Raw genomic sequence first — 17,810 nt, 5'->3', positions numbered from 1 at the left:
TTTCTTATGTTAAAAACATGTTGCTTTAAACTAATATTGCATTATACTGAGCTTTTTTATTCATTCATGGCACATGGGTGTCACTGACTGGGCCAGCATTTATTGCCCTTCCCTACTTGCCTTGAGAAGAGGTGATGAGCTGCCTTCTTGAACTGCAGTCCCTATGCTGTAGGTACAGCCAGAATGGAGGGGGGTGGTGGTGGGGAATTTCACGATTTTGATGCAACAAAGCAAAAGGATGGTGAGTGAATTGGAGGGGAATCTGCAGATGGTGGTATTCTCAGTATCTGCTGCATTTGTCCTTCCACATGGTAGTGGTCACAGGTTTGGAAAGAATCAAATGAACAAAAACTTATGAACATTGAATTAAATATATTTTATTCAACAATTTCCAGTATGGTCCTATAATTTGGCATTCTGTCTGTTGCACTATGTCCAAGCTTCTTGAGTCACTGTTTGTTCTCAATTTCTCAAGGTATTCCATAGGTATTCATCATGCCTGTGTTGAGAGGAAGCAATGGCTGGCATTCACATAGACAGCTGTTCAGACTTATTATGTAGATGCTCTCGGTTGCAGGGGGGGGGTTCCAATGAGTATTGGACAATAGGGAGGGTTTTGCAGGCTTGTTTCAGTCAGGTCAGGAGGCAGCCTTTTGCATGAGTTTAGGCTTTAAAACAAATAAGACTCCTCTCAGGCTTATTCACCATTATTCCTGCCTGTCCACTATTGCTCTTCTCCCATGGTCCCATGCAGTTAACCATTCTCCCAACTGTAAACAAAGCGGCTGAACATCCCTGTTTCTTGTCAAACTCCCCTGTTAACACCACCACTTCTCCCAACAGAAATTCAATTTAAATATAAAATCATTTAACTTTTATTTTGTGAATTTCTAGAATCCAGATGGACAAAATAAGCTCCTTTCATTTGACCTTAAGAAAAGGTATTAAATTTTAACCCATTGGATTAACGTCTTCCAGAGCAACATGCAACTGTTCTATTTAGTCCTCAGTTACCTCAATGACCACTAAAAAAAGCTGCTGCTATTAACTTGGGCCAGCGGCTGTTGGGGAGGGTGTGGGGGGGCGGTGGTGGGGGTTGGCGGGGAGAGTTGAAGGATGGTATGAGGCAGGCAATAGAACCTAGGAACATTAATGTGAAATCCAAAAATATCAGGCCTCAACTTTCTGCTTAAGATGGTTGTCAGGCCCTAAAGATGTTATTGAAACTTGTTTAGCATTTTAAAGATGTACTTTGCTGCTCTCGCTGGCAGATATCCTTCGCACCTGCTGAAAACAGCAATTTAAAAATCAGAGTCTGAGGAAAATACAGCAGCACCTTGGGAGGTAAATCCCAGCTGTGTAGTTTTCATGAAACTGGCAAGATTAAAGTCACATCACAGGCTGTTGTTATGGACATCAACTCAATAGAACCAAAAAATCAATTTCACTCAAGGGTTTTGAGGCAAGATATTGACACAATTGGCAGATAAAATTATAGCTCACTGTGAAAATTTACAGGCAATAAAACAATGGCTCATTTGCGAATGTCAGCAGTCCAAAATACTCAACTATTGGAGTTGAGTTGGATCTTTGCTTACACGCTTCAGGAAAATCCCAGGCTGCATTTCTTGCCTGAACTGAATGGACTGTCCTCGACTATGATGGCAGCAGAGGTGCTAACGTTGGCTCAGAATAAGGGAAATCAGTTTTCCAATGATGACACAGTCAAGGGTAAAAATATTGCATCAAAGGAGAATTGGATGAGGCTTAATAATGCTGAGGTCTAACATACAACCAACACATCCTGGCTCATCCAAAATAACTTCTATTCAGATATACCTCTTTTACATGTAAAGTTATATTGGCACCTTCAGGAGATGACCAAAAAGTAGAGAAAGGCAATCTTCCAGCATTCCTCAATCATATTCCCTACAATATATACTGACTGGATACTTAGCATTGAGGTCTCAGTGCTATTAGTGAGTATGTTGATTTCCACAATAAAAGGAATATGAAACTGAGAGTTAAAATAGAAAAATGATTCTTCAAACAATTTCAGTCAAAAGAAATACTTTTAAAAGTCTTTACCTTGGCATTTCTGGAAGGATCTGGATGAGCTGTTACAACAGTCAAAATTACAATTATCTATTTTAGCTTTGTCCTTTATATGCATTGTTATAATGCGTCCAGAAATCATTGCTTCAAATCCAATCACAGTAGTGAATTCATCCAAGGGATAAATAAATAAAGCTGGAAGTAAACAGAATGCTTTAAAGAAAGTGATCAGTTCTTCCCATCCCTACAGAGGATCAGTGTTCCCCATTCCCACAGGAATCCCCATCACCCAGAGAGTTAGTGATCCCCATTCCCACAGTAATCCCCATTCCCACAGAGACTTAGTGCTCCCCATTCCCACAGAGCATCAGTACTCCCCATTCCCACAGTGATCTCCATTCCCACAGACACTCAATGATCCCCAACCCACAGTGATACCCATCCCCACAGAGAATCAGTGATCCCCCATCCCCATAGAGAGTCAGTGATACCCATCCCCACAGAGAGTCAGTGATACCCATCCCCCAGACACTCAATGATCCCCATCCCACAGCTTGTCAGTGTCTCTGGGAACTTGTCAATAAAGCTTTTTCATGAAAGATAATTCTTCAATCATCTATCAGAAAAACAAATAGGTTTCAACTTGACCTCAACAGGAAGGATTTCCTTTGAGAAATGGGAGATGAGCTGTGTAGGCAACTTATCCTCCAGCTGAGGATCAGAAAAAACAAGCTACTCACTGTTCAGAACAGCCCTGGCATGGTCTTAAACAAATCAAGGTCATCACCAGTCATGTGATATACTGGAAGCCTTGTTAAAAAAAAAGCTCCAATAGCCACAGTGATAATTTTTGAAGAAACCACTCCAGAAAACTTGAAATAAATACATTTTTTTTCCATTCCTTCAAAATCTAAGATCTCCAAGAGAAAAAATAAACTAAGTGTCTTTGTAACACTTGAATGAAGTGACCAGTGTATTATAATCAAAGTTGTTGATGATACAAAAATTAGGAGAAAAACAAGTCATGCAAAATACCACAAAGGTACAGGAATAGGATGGAGTGAAAGGGCAAAGATTTGAATGGTGAAGTCAAATGGGAAAATGTGATGTCAACTTTGGCAAAAGAATTGACAAAGGCAATGTTATCAAAATGAAGGGAATCCATCAGACTCATTTAAATCTTCCCAGCCCTCTACTTTATGGACTTCTGAAGGAAAAAAACATCATCAACATGAACAAATCTAACCCTTCCACTGCCAAATAGCTTGATTAATTATAAACAAGAGCTATTTATTTTCATGACTCTTCCTAGTAGCCACTTTAATCATTTACACAAACATACCTATAAACATAGAAATAAGGGCAGAAGTAGGCCATTTGGGCTCTTCACACCTGCTTGCCATTTGATAAGATTATGGCTGAACTGATTGTAACCTTAAAACAGGTCAGAACTCTACTCATTGGAGTTTAGAAGAATATGAGGTGAACTCAATAAAACATAAAGGATTTTAAGGGACTTGACAGAGTAAATGATAAGAGGATATTTCTCCTCATGGGAGAGTCTAGGACCAGAGGACAGAGTCTCAGAATGCAGGGGTACCAGTTTAAGATTGAAATGAGGAGGAATTCCTTAGAGTTCATGGATTCATAGCATTACACAGCATAGAAACAGAATCTAAAGCCCACCATATCTATGCTGAAAATGTGTTGCTGGAAAAGCGCAGCAGGTCAGGCAGAATCCAAGGAGCAGGAGAATCGACGTTTCGGGCATGAGCCCTTCTTCAGGAAGATTCCTGAAGAAAGGCTCATGCCCGAAACGTCGATTCTCCTGCTCCTTGGATGCTGCCTGACCTGTTGCGCTTTTCCAGCAACACATTTTCAGCTCTGATCTCCAGCATCTGCAGTCCTCACTTTCTCCCCACCATATCTATGCTAACCAACAAACATAAAAAGACTGATAAATCCTATTTACTGCACTTGGTCCATAGTCTGCAGTGCCTGGCATTTTAAGAACTCATCCAGATGCTGAGAGTACCTGACTCCATCTCCTCTCAAGCAGCACATTCCATATATCTACTGCCCTCCGAGTAAAACAAAATTCTCAGATCTATTCTAAGCCACTTGCTCTTCACCATAAAGTTCTTCTCTCAGAGGGTTGTGAATCTATGAAATTGCTTGCCACTGAGTGCTGTGGAAGTAGAGACTTGTGTATATTTAAGACGGAGAGGTAGATTCTTGATCAGTTAAGGAATCAAGTGTTACTGGGGAAAAAGCACGAAAGTGGACAGGCACTTTACCTGAATGCTTATAGCATTCATGACATGGTAGGTGAGTTAATGGTACAAATCACCATGAATGAATATGATTCGGTAGCCATTACGAAGACATGGTTTGCAGGATGGTCACGACTGGGAGTTAAATATCCAGGGGTATCAGACTATTTGGAAGGGCAGACAGAAAGGTAAGGGAGGTGGTGTAGCTCTGATATTTACTGATGACATCAGAGCAGTGCTGACAGATAATATAGGTTCTATGGAGAATAAGGTTAAATTCATTTGGGTGGAAATTAGAAATTCTAAGAAGAAAACGTTACTCTAGGCGTGGTCTATAGGTCACCAAATAATAATAGCACATTGGGACAGGCAATAAACAAAGAAATAACTTATGCTTGTAAAACTGGTATGGCAGTTATCATGGGGGTTTTAATCTACATGTCAATTGGTCAAACCGGGTCAGTTGGGGTAGGCCTGAACAGGAGTTCATTGAATATATTGGCGATAGTTTTCTTGAACAGTATGAGAAGTGTGTGTGTGTGTGTGTGTGTATCCATTGGGAAGATTACATCCATCCCTCTTATGGACAATGCCCAAGGTACATGTCATTTCTGTATTGTATTTTGAACTGTGTTGTGGCATCAAGTCTAAACAGCTGGATGGATCCATGCAAGAAAAAGCTCTCTGGAGAGCACTGACCTTTTGTTAATTTAAAGAATGTTTGATGTCATATACCTGTCTCATTGCTGCCTGTGAATAGCATTATGGAGCAATACCTGTCCATGCAACAACATGGTTCAATGAAACAAGAGTGGTGGGTGGAGTTTAATTTAGATAAATCTGAGGTGCTGCATTTTGGTGAGGGAAATTAATGCAGGACTTATACAGTTAATGGAAGGGTTCTGGGGAGAGTTGCCAAACAAAGAGATCTTGGGGTGCAGGTCCGTAGTTCCTTGAGGGTGGAGTCACAGTTAGACAGGGTAGTGAAGAAGACATTTGGTACTTTTGTCTTTATTGGTCAGTACACTGAATATAGAAGTCGAAAAGTGTGGTGCTGGAAAAGTACAGCAGGTCAGGCAGCGTCCAAAGAGCAGGAGAGTCGATGTTTTGAGCATGAGCTCTTTATCAGGATTCCTGATGAAGAACTCATGCTTGAAATGTTGACTCTCCTGCTCCTTGGATGCTGCCTGACTTGCTGTACCTTTCTAGCACCACACTTTTTGACTCTGATCACCAGTATCTGCAGTCCCCCCTTTCTCCCTTTGAGTACAGGAGTAAGGATGTCAGACCATTAATTAGACCACTTCTGGAATATGGTGTTCAATTCTGACAACCCTGCTATAGGAAAGATATCGTTAAACTTGAAAGGGATCAGAAAAGATTTATAAAGGTGTTGATAGGATTGGACAGTTTCAGTTATATGGAGAGGCTGAACAGGCTGGGGGTATTTTCCTTGGAGCATCGGAGGCTGAGGGGTGACCTTATAGAGGTTTATAAAATTACGAAGAGCATGGAAACGGTGAATAGCTAAGGTCTTTTCCCTGGGGTGGGGAGTCCAAAAGTAGAGGGCATAGGTTTAAGGTGAAAGGGGAAAGATTTAAAAGGGACCTATTGGGCAACGTTTTCATGCAGAGGGTGGTGCATGTATGGAATAAGCTGTCAGATGAAGAAGTAGAGGCTGGTACAATAACAACATTTAAAAGGCATCTGGATGGGCACATGAAGAGGAAAGGTCTAAAGGGATATGGGCCAAGTGGTGACAAATGGGACTAGATTAATTTAGGATATCTGGTCGGCGTGGAAGAGTTGGACAGAGGGATCTGTTTCCATGCTGTACCTCTCAATGACTCTACATAATGGTATTGACGAGGAAGCAAGCTACTCTAGGTCTGGTCCTGTGTAGTGACACAGGAATAAATAATGATGTCATTGTTAGGGATCCTCTCGGAAAGATTGATCACAGTATAATTGAATTTAGAATGCAGATGGAAAGTACAAGGATAAAATCCAGTACCAAGGTCCTGTAGTTAAACAGAGGATACTACAATAGAATGAGACAGGAGTTGGCTGGAAGCAAAAACAGTGGGAAAGTTGATGAACAGTGGAGGAATTTCAAAGCAATTTTTGAATGTGTTCAGCAAAAGTATATTCCAGTGAAAGGGAAGGACTGTAGAAAAAAGGGAAATCTGCCATGAGTGTCTAAGGAAATAAGGAAGGTTATCAAATTGAAAAAGAGGGTATACAGAGTGGCCAAGTTCAGTGGGAAACTAGAAAGTTGGGAAAGCTTTAAAGGTCAACAGAAAGCCAAAAAAAACTAGAAAGAAAAGTAAGATAGATTATGAAAATAAACTAGCTCAGAATATAAAGACAGATAGCAAAAGTATCTATAAATATATATATAATGAAAAAAAGTAACTAAAGAAAACATTGGTCCTTTAGAGGATGAAAAGGGGGATTTAGTTATGGGAAATGAGGAAATGGCCGAAGCATTGAACAGGTGTCTTGTGTTGGTCTTCACAGTGGAGGACATGAACAATATGCCAGTAATTGACAAAAAGATGAAGGCAGGTGAGATCCTGGAAACGATTATTATTGCGAAAAAGGTAATGTTGGGGAACCTAATGGAACTAAAGGTAGGCAAGTCTCCTGGCCCTGATGGAATGCATCCCAGGGTATTAAAAGAGATGGTGGGAGAAATAGCAAATGCACTTAAGGTAATTTTCCAAAATTCACTGGGCTCTGAGGCAGTTCCAGCAGATTGGAAAACAGCAAATGTGATGCCACTGTTTCAAAGAGGAGGTAGACAAAACATAGGTAATTATAGATCAGTTAGCTTAACTTCTGTAGTGCAGAAGATGCTTGAGTCTATTATCAAGGAAGAAATAGCAAGACAATTGTCCCATTAGGGAGATGCAGCATGTGTTTATGAAAAACATAACTAATCTACTGGAATTCTATGAAGACCTTACGAGCATGGTGGATAACAGGGACCCAGTAGATATGGTGTGTCTAGGTTTCCAAAAAACATTTGACAAGTTGCCACACAAAAGGCTGTTGCATAAGATAAAGATGAGCAATTATGAGCAATGTATTAGCATGAATACAGGATTATTGGTTAAGTAATAGGAAGGAAATAGTGAGGATAAATGAGTGCTTTTCTAGTTGGAAATCAGTAACTAATGGTGTGTCTCAGTAATCAGTGCTGGGACTACAATTATTCACAATTTACATAGATGATTTGGAGTTGGGGACCACATGCAGTGTGTCATATATGACACTAAGATGAATGGTAGAGCAAAGTGTGCAGAGGACTGTGAAACTTTGCAAAAGGACATAATTTAAGTAAGTGGAGTACAATGTTGATAAATGTGAAGACGTTTGTTTTGGTAGGAATAACAGTAAAAAGGACTGTTACTTTAATGGTAAAAGATTGCAGCATGCTGCTGTGCAGAGGAACCTGGGTGTCATTGTGATGAATCACAGAAGGTTGGTCTGCAGATACAACTGTTAATTAGGAAGGTAAATGGAATGTTGTCCTTCATTGCGAAAAAGATTGAGTTTAAAAGCAGGGAGGTTATGTTGCAGCTGTACAGGGTGCTGGTGAGGCCACTGGAGGACTGTGTGCAGTTATGGTCTCCTTACTTGAGAAAGGATGTACTGTCATGAGAGGGGGTGCAGAGGAGGTTCACCATGTTGATTCTGGAGTTGAGGCGTTTGGTTTATGAGGAGAGATTGAGTGGACTGGGATTATATTTTTTGGAATTTAGAATAATGAGGTGGGGAATGTTATGGAAACATATAAAATTATGATGGGAATAGATAAGATAGAAGTAGAGAGGATGTTTCCACTGGTGGGTGAAACTAGGACAAGAGGGCATAGCCTCAAAATTAGAGAGAACAGGTTTAGGACTGAATTGAGAAAGATCTTTATCACCCAGAGGGTTGTTAACCTATGGAGATCCCTGCCCAGTGAAGTAGTTGAGGCTTCCTCAATAAATGTTTTAAAGCTAAGACAGATTGTTTTGCACATTAAAGGAATTAAGGGTTATGGTGAGAAGGCAGGTAAATGGAGCTGAGGGCTCGAAAAGATTAGCCATGATCTTATTGAATGGTGGAGCAAGCTCGAAGGGCCAGACGGCCTACTCCTGCTCCCGGTTCTTATGTTCTAACGTTCTTATTTCATATACTCTTATGTTCATGGTCGTTTGGATACAGGCCTAGCCTGTCCAAGATTTCCTTTTAAGATAACCCATCCATTCCATGTTTTAGAGTTGAAAAATGTGGTGCTGGAAAAACACAGCAGGCCAGGCAGCATTCGAGGAATCGACGTTTCGGGCATAAGCCCTTCTTCAGGAAGTTTTAGTCTAGTAAACCTTCTCTTAACTGCCTCCAATACATTTACATCCTTCCTTAAGCAAGATAACTGATAATGTGTCCAGTCCTCCAGTGACAATCTCACCAGTGCCCTGCACATCTGAAGCATAACCTCCCTTCTAATTTGCCTTGTTATCATTGTTCACATTCTATTAGTTTTCCTAATTACCTGTTGTACATGCATGTGAAGCTTTTATGATTCATGCACAAGGACACCCAAATCTCTCACATCTCAGAGTTCTGCAATCTCTCAACATTTAGGATTTTTTTTTATTCTTCCTACCAAAACAGACATTTTCATATTTTCCTTCCATTTACCAATCGTTGTCCACTCATTTGACTTATATAAATGGTTATGGGCCAGGCCCGAGCTCTCAAAACATTCGTAAGCAAGTATCCCAGGCCATAACTTTGCTCTTTGTTTTTGTTAAGTATATAGTGGACATTTGCGGAGTGAATCAGCTGGTCCGACTGCCAAGTTCTAAACAAACAGAATTTATTTACAAAATTACGCAATGAAACACAAAGAACAGAAAATAGAATTCTGGATAATTTATCCTATCCAAACTCGACAGACTATCCCTGACTTAATGATGCTGTTCAAAAGATACTTGCAACAATCCCTGTAAACAGACCCCTTCGCACAAAGATTAAAAATGACTCAAAAAGCTTCTAGGTTTCAAATCAGAGAAGAGAGTTCAGCAGCCTTTTTTACACACACTGCTGCTGAACTAACTCTGATCTAAACGAAGGCTTGCTAAACAGCTAGCTGGCCATTTTCCTTTGATTATGCCTTTTTTTAAAGACATGAAAGGCTTAAGCTGGAGGCATTATCTGTTAGGGGTAAATGAAAATGGCCCCATTAACCCTTTCAAACCCAGTTGGAACCTTGGTTTGTTCAGAACCTCCCTGAAAAAAACCAAGGACAATCTAACCTTGTCAAAGCAACAAGTTCCTCACAAAATCTTTTGTAGCCTCCTTCCATCCTCTTCACACATTACTTTCTGACTTATCTTTGTGCTTTTGGCAAGTACCTTCTGTCCCTTCATCTAAGTCATTTGTATAAAACACATATGATGATTATCTTTCACTCCAATCTTTGGTTCAACTTCAGATTTCTTTCTCTCAGTCCATTTCTATCATGATGTCTTTCTTTTCTACTGACAATGCTAAATATGGCATCAGCGATGAATACTCTGTTCTACGGTGCCTTCTAACAATTCAGCTGGCATTTTACCAATCATAGTGTGAGATGTGTTATGATAAATAAACAAAACATTTGCCAGTTTGTGAATCAATGACATCTGATGTTTGTTCCAATTTGTATCTAATATTTGTTTAACAAGAGCGCGCATAACAATTTTACTGTGTTCCGTTGCTCCATTTGAAACAAGCTGGTATGATAGAACCTAAGTGTGATTACTCCATCCATTTCTGTGAAATTCTAAAACTCTTCTCAACAAACTGAACCCATAATCAAACTGTGCAAAATCACCAGAGCTTTGCTCGTTATTGTTTAATTAATTGGAAAGCCCTCAACTTATTTCATACGGTTATAACTCACAGCGAAAAGTTGCTGCTCATCAAATTTTGCCAAATCAATGTGTGGTTTCTGACACATACCAGCTAGCCATTTCTATGTTGCAAGTGTCCCAGTAGAATCCTCTATTCTACAGCTTGACTGTTTCCCTGTGTCTTCTATGACCTTATTTAAACAATTCCTTATTGTACTTGAAACTTAGTCTTGGGAAGATACAACCCACCTGTGTCTACTCTGTGACCTAAATACTCAACAGAATCTTTAAACATTTCAGATTTGTGTAACTTGACCTGAACTCCATGGTTTTTCCAGATGTTGGAGCACCTTTCTCAGCCTGTCGTCATGATTCTGCCTATTTGAAGTTGAAATAAGTATATCATCCAAATAACACACTACACCTTGAATTTCTTGCACAATTTTGTTCATTAACCCTCAAAAGGTTCTGGGGGCTGAAGAAGCACCGAAGTCTTTGAAAATAACTTGATTCCATGTTAATACTGTAGTTATTTATAACTTTGACTCACCATCTAATTCCAGTTGCAGAAAGACTTTTGTCAGATTGAGTTTTTTCTTTATCTTGTCTCCTGATAACAGTGTGAATAAATCCTCCACTTTTGGCAAATTATTGGTTAGTTTACATTCTAGAACCTGATTTAAGATCATGAAACATAGGAGCAGAAGAGGCCATTCAGGCCATTCAATGAGATCATGGCTAATCTCTTACTCCTGAACTTCATTTTCCTGCTTGTTCCTATAACCCCTAAGTCCCTTATTCATAAAAATCTGTGTGTTTCTTAGCCTTGAATATATTTAATTACACAGTCTTGACAGCTATCTGAAATAAAGCATTCCACAGATTCACTACACTCTGAGAGAAGAAATTCCTCCTCATTTCTGTTACTTCAGCAAGGCATTTCATAAGGTTCCCCATGGTAGGCTCATTCATAAAGTCAGGAAGTATGGGATACAGGGGGATTTGGCTATCTGGATTCAGAAGTGGCTGGCTGACAGAAGGCAGAGAGTGGTTGTGGATGGAAAGTATTCTGCCTGGAGGACAGTGTTGAGTGGGGTCCTGCAGGGCTCTGTTCTTGGGCCTCTGCTCTTTGTAGTTTTTATAAATTACTTGGATGAGGAGGTTGAGGGGTGCGTTAGTAAATTTGCAGATGACATAAAGGTTGGAGGTGTCGTCGATAGTATATAGGGCTATGCAGCGCGACATAGACAGGATGCAGAGCTGGGCTGAGAAATGGCAGATGGAGTTCAACCTGGATAAATGCAAAGTGATGCATTTTGGAAGGTCAAATGCGAATGCTGAATATAGAATTAAAAACAGGATTCTTGGCAGTGTGGAGGAACAGAGGGATCTTGGTGTTCAAGTACATTGATCCCTCAAAGTTGCCACCCAAGTGGATAGGGTTGTTAAGAAAGCATATGGTGTATTGGCTTTCATTTATAGGGGGATCGAGTTTAAGAGCCGCGAGGTTTTGCTACAGCTCTACAAGTCCCTGGTGAGACCACACTTGGAATATTGTGTACAGTTCTGGTCACCCTACTATTGGAAAGATACAGAGGCTTTGGAGAGGGTACAAAGAAGGTTTACCAGGATGCTGCCTGGACTGGAGGGCTTGCCCTATGAAGAAAGTTTGAATAAGCTCGGACTTTTCTCTCTGAAGAGAAGGAGGAAGAGAGAGGACCTAATCGAGGTAAACAAGATAATGAGAAGAATAGATACAGTCGATAGCCAGAGACTTTTCCCCAGGGCAGGTTTGACTGATATGAGGAGTCATCATTTGAAGGTATTAGGAGGAAGGTATAAAGGAGACGTCAGAGGTAGATTCTTTATGCAGAGAGTTGTGAATGCATGAAATGCGTTGCCAACTGTGGTGGTGGAAGCAGAGTCATTGGGGACATTTAAGTGACTGCTGGACATGCACATGGATAGCAGTGAGTTGAGGGGTGCGTAGGTTAAGTTACTATATTTCACATCAGATTAAACCTCGGCATAACATCGTGGGCCAAAGTGCCTGTTCTGTGCTGTATTTTTCTATGTTCTATGTTCTAAATGCCTGACCCCTTATTCTGAGATTATGCCCTTGAGACCTAGATTCTCTCACAGTGGGAAACAACATATCTAAATTAACCGTGTCATGTCCCTAAAGAATTTTGTGTATCATAAGATTGCCTCTCATTCTTCTAAACTCTGCAATTACTGTATAATCCCACATATTCTTACACTGCCTTTGGTATTACCACTAATAGAGTAACTGAACTACTCTGTTCAAAGTTTGAGGTAATGTTCTCACATTCTAATCTTTTTGCCTTTTGTTCTATTTTCTCCCTTAAGGGCAGAGTTGATTGGCATTCCTCTAAATCTATAGGTACGCTTAATGTCCATAAATCAGGTTGCCAGTTTCATTAAACATCTGCGGGTGCTTGTTCATCAGTGATCTCATGCTATGCATTTTGCCTCAATTCAAGCTCTTTTCCAGTTTAACTTTAATGTTTTTAACCAGTTCCTTCTGAATAAAGCTGACTTTTAACCCTTTACTTTGATAATGGCTTAATGATAATTTTGCTTATTGCTTACTGGAACCATTCCTATCCCATCATTGGCTGCTGCATATACAGTGACAGCGTTTCCTTCTGCTTGCATTTCTCCATGCATGTATACATTTTATTCCTTTATCTTCATTTGACGTGGTGAGATGACCCTCTTGTTGTTGCAGCAATCTGTGCTCACAGTGGGCAATTTGTAGCTGATGCTGGCAAAAGAGAATTAAAAGGCTTTGTGACTGTCTTTGTTGGGGGCCTTCAGCTTGCTCAGCTTCAGCGTATTTACTTCTGCAGATGGCTAGGGGTTGTTAACCATAACTTTTCATGCTTCACATTCTGCCAAGTCCATGGACAATTCTGTTTGGCAAGTTATGCCAAAAGGTAACTCTAATAATGCCATCAACTTACTACAAATATCTTCATATTTTAAACTGCACACACACAAATCTGTCCCACATTCTCTTTCCTAATATTCTCCAAAATTGCAATGGAATTTAAAGCAATGATAAAGTTGGTAAAAACAATGACAGCAGATGCTGGAAACCAGAGTCTAGATTTGAGTGGTGCTGGAAAAGCACAGCGGTTCAGGCTGCTCCTCAGATGCTGCCTGAACTACTGTGCTTTTCCAGCACCACTCTAATCTAGCAATGATAAAGTGTCCACTATCCTGAGCGGTCAACTAATTCCTTGTTCTAAACCAATGGATTTCTGAAATCACTGATGGTTTTAAGCTATAGTACTGCTCAAGCTTATACAAAATGTCTAATAGCAATGAAACAAAAACAGAGTGTGAAAAAATGGAGGAACATTTCGAGTCCAGTGACTCTTCCCACAGATGCTGCCAGACCTTTTTGGTTTCACCAGCAATTTCAGTTTTTGTTTCAGATCGCCAACATCTGCAGTTTTGTTTTGTTTTATTTAACTCTGGTAGTAATATGTCTTTTGAGTGTTTCAAATTCTACTCAGTCTGCTTTAGTCATAAATATTGTCGGTTTCCTTCTCCCACTGCCTGATTAACAATTGGATTATCATGAAGGTCAACTATTAGTGTATGGATAGTATGGGTAGTATTAGTATGGATAGTATTAGCAGCAAAAACCCTCTCCAGCCTTTCTACAAATGAACCAAAACATACTCAGTCATAGCTGGACACTCATAGTCTCCCAACACTGTCGGATGATGCAGCAATCTTAGTCTGCCAACTTTCACAAAGACTGAATTACAAAAACTATTTCTAAAAATATTTCAAATTCTACTCCTGGTTCATACCAAACTTATTCAACCCAAATATGTTTGGCTGGGGATATTCACAAATCCACTTCATCGCTCACTGTGATATCTTTGTTAGATACGTGGAAGTCTACTAACAATTGATTTATCCAGAATGTCTTATGACAACTATAAAAGCATATATGGCTGAAACAGTGTGCTATTACAAAGGCAAAAGTCATTAACCTCAAATGTTTCTCACTCCACACATGTCACCAGACCTATTGATAGTTACACAGTTTCTCTTTTGATTCCCTGAGTACCAGCAGTCTAGGTGTTTAGTCCTCTGAAGTGGGAACTTGAAAGCATAACTTTCTGAATCAGAGTCCATTGAATCACAGCTGATATTGTGCACTGGCAACAGGGTGGAGTGTTGACCAAGAATTGAGAATTCTCTACAAATTGATTTACATTTGAAAATTGGGTTCAACTCTTGGAGTTATAGGGAACTTTCTGATGTTTGTTGACCAACTGATGTGAAGTTTGGATCATAAGAAGAGTTACTAAATCCAATTTCCATTTCAAAGTCAATAGTTTATCCTTCAGTCAATAATGCCATGTATCCATCTAATTGACAAAGCACATTTAAGAAGGGTGATAATAATGGAAAGGCATGACATTGCTTAACAACAATGTGAGTACAGAAAAAAGAGAAACAGGAAGATCGCGGATAAAGATGGGTAGGACCACCTGCAATGTAACTGTGTGTGAAGAGAGGTGCTCTTTAGATATAAGTTGCTGTTGTTGAATGGAGTTGACTTGAGAAAGCAATGGTGGGAATCAAGTGATATTGACCTTTACTGCCCTGTTTAGCTCATTAAAGCATTCTGCACTGAAACTGGGATTTAACACCTTGCTTCAGCTGCTCTTCTCTGCTAACCCTAATGGCCTCTGCTCCAGGTTACTTCCTCTCGTGGGTGCTGTGTAAATGTTAAATGGAAATAAGATCAGCTACATCATCACTGAGGTAAGATCACATGACTATCAAAATTGCTGGAAGATGGATTTTTGTAGAAGATTCATTTCAAGTCTTTTTCTGTATATCATTTTAAAACAATGTTCAATAAAGGTAGCAATAAACACATCTCCTGGAGTCTCTAGTAACCCCAATCCTGGATATAATTAGACACTAACCACAAAAAATAATAACATGATTGAAAGGGAAGAGTATTGTACTCTGCCTCCTCACAGCCTTGTCAATAGATTTCATTCTAACCCTTCTTTCTTCTTGACTCCTAAATCCAAACCCCTTCAAATTGCCAGCTTGGAGTATTATTTTAAATGCTGCAGTGTCATGTGAATCCATATCACACCCACTCGGACTAATGGACTGGTAATCATGGAAGTCAGATTAATGCTATGACTGAGTTATAAATCTTTCACGACTAAACTTCCCACATACACACCCCCTCCCAATCCCACTCTCAGCAAGACACAGAATTAAATTGAACCCATTAAATCTGGGTCTCTCCCAACAGGTAGTGTCTCTCCTGCTGAGTATTTCTAACGTTTTCTGTTTTAACTTCTGCTTTATGGAAGTCTCAGTAACTTCCTCTGTTTCAATTTTTAAAAGTCGTTCCCACCTACACAGTGTAAACTATTCTGAAGTAAATACTACTCTACTGCAATACTCCTTCATTTTGGTCAAATACTTCCATACAGGAAACACAAAACCTGGAGAATTCCAAATTAAGGATGATGCCTTAAACATTAACTTTAAAAAAAGTAGATAAACAGCCAAACCAAAATAAAATTGAATCTTTATCTAACTGCACAAAGAAATAACATTTTTGAGACAGCAGTATCATGAAAGGAAAGGCTGGTAGGTACAGAAAATGCTGGATGACGAAAGAAATTGGGGGTTTGGTTAAGAAAAGGAAGGAAGCATATGGAAGGTATAGACAGGATAGATCGAGTGAATCCTTAGAAGAGTATAAAGGAAGTAGGAGTATACTTAAGAGGGAAATCAGGAGGGCAAAAAGGGGACATGAGATAGCTTTGGCAAATAGAATTAAGGAGAATCCAAAGCGGTCTTACAAATACATTATGGACAAAAGGGTAACTAGGGAGAGAATAGGGCCCCCAAAGATCAGCAAGGCGGCCTTTGTGTGGAGCCACAGAAAATGGGGGATATACTAAATGAATATTTTGTATCAATATTTACTGTGGAAAAGGATATGGAAGATATAGACTGTAGGGAAATAGATGGTGACATCTTGCAAAATGTCCAGATTACAGAGGAGGAAGTACTGGATGTCTTGAAACACATAAAAGCGGATAGATCCCCAGGACCTGATCAGGTGTGCCCAAGAACTCTGTGGGAAGCTAGAGAAGTGATTGCTGGGCCTCTTGCTGAGATATTTGTATCATCTATAGTCACAGGTGAGGTGCCGGAAGACTGGAGGTTGGCTAACGTGGTGCCACTGTTTAAGAAGGGTGGTAAGGACAAGCCAGGGAACTATAGACCGATGAGTCTGACCTCGGTGGTGGGTAAGTTGTTGGAGGGAATCCTGAGGGACAGGACGTACATGTATTTGGAAAGGCAAGGACTGATTAGAGATAGTCAACATGGCTTTGTGCATGGGAAATCATGTCTCACAAACTTGATTGAGTTTTTTGAAGAAGTAACAAAGAGGATTGATGAAAGCAGAGCAGAAGATGTGATCTATATGGACATCAGTAAGGTGTTCGACAAGGTTCCCCATGGGACACTGATTAGCAAGGTTAGATCTCATGGAATACAGGGAGAACTAGCCATTTGGATACAGAACTGGCTCAAAAGTAGAAGACAGAGGGTGGTGGTGGAGGGTTGTTTTTCAGACTGGAGACCTGTGACCAGTGGAGTGCCACAAGGATCAGTGCCGGGTCCTCTACTTTTTGTCATTTATATAAATGATTTGGATGCGAGCATAAGAAGTACAGTTAGTAAGTTTGCAGATGACACCAAAATTGGAGGTGTAATGGACAGCGAATAGGGTTACCTCTGATTACAACAGGATCTGGACCAGATGGGCCAATGGGCTGAGAAGTGGCAGATGGAGTTTAATTCAGATAAATGCGAGGTGCTGCATTTTGGGAAAGCAAATCTTAGCCAGACTTATACACTTAATGGTAAGGTCCTAGAGAGTGTTGCTGAACAAAGAGACCTTGGAGTGCAGATTAATAGCTTCTTGAAAGTGGAGTCGCAGGTAGATAGAATAGTGAAGAAGGCATTTGGTATGGTTTCCTTTATTGGTCAGAGTATTGAGTACAGGAGTTGGGAGGTCATGTTGCAGCTGTACAGGCCATTAGTTAGGCCACTTTTGGAATATTGTGTGCAATTCTGGTCTCCCTCCTATCGGAAAGATGTTGTGAAACCTGAAAGGGTTCAGAAATGATTTACAAGGATGTTGCCAGGGTTGGAGGATTTGAGCTATAGAGAGAGGCTGAACAGGCTGGGGCGGTTTTCCCTGGAGCGTCGGAGGCTGAGGGGTGACCTTCTAGAGGTTTGCAAAATTATGAGTGGCATGGATAGGATAAATAGGCAAAGTCATTTCCCTGGGGTTGGGGAGTCCAGAACTAGAAGGCATAGCTTTAGATTGAGAGGGGAAAGATATAAAAGAGACCAATGGGGCAACGTTTTCACACAGAGGATGGTACGTGTATGGAATGAGCTGCCAGAGGAAGTGGCGGAGGCTGGTACAATTACAACATTTAAGAAGCATTTGGATGGGTATATGAATAGGAAGTGCATGGAGGCATAATGG

At 40.2% G+C, this 17,810-nt stretch overlaps 1 protein-coding gene across 3 annotated transcripts in view; it reads right to left on the bottom strand.

Moving 5' to 3' along the window:
- The window catches only part of vwa5b1 (von Willebrand factor A domain containing 5B1), a 396,694-nt gene that overhangs the window by 361,517 nt on the left and 17,367 nt on the right, over nucleotides 1-17,810 (bottom strand). For all 3 annotated transcript variants that reach the window (XR_011962666.1, XM_072585920.1, XM_072585921.1), the window contains exon 3: nucleotides 2,089-2,250. Coding sequence is in view for 2 of the 3 variants with exons in the window: in XM_072585920.1 (XP_072442021.1) it covers nucleotides 2,089-2,250 (162 nt within the window). In the remaining variant the exon portion in view is untranslated. The remainder of the gene's footprint in view (nucleotides 1-2,088; nucleotides 2,251-17,810) is intronic.

This window comes from Chiloscyllium punctatum, chromosome 16 (genome assembly GCF_047496795.1).
Source record: "Chiloscyllium punctatum isolate Juve2018m chromosome 16, sChiPun1.3, whole genome shotgun sequence".
Lineage (NCBI taxonomy): Eukaryota > Metazoa > Chordata > Chondrichthyes > Orectolobiformes > Hemiscylliidae > Chiloscyllium > Chiloscyllium punctatum.
The sequence above is the reverse complement of the archived record's forward strand: the minus strand, read 5'-3'. Positions and strand labels throughout refer to the sequence as shown.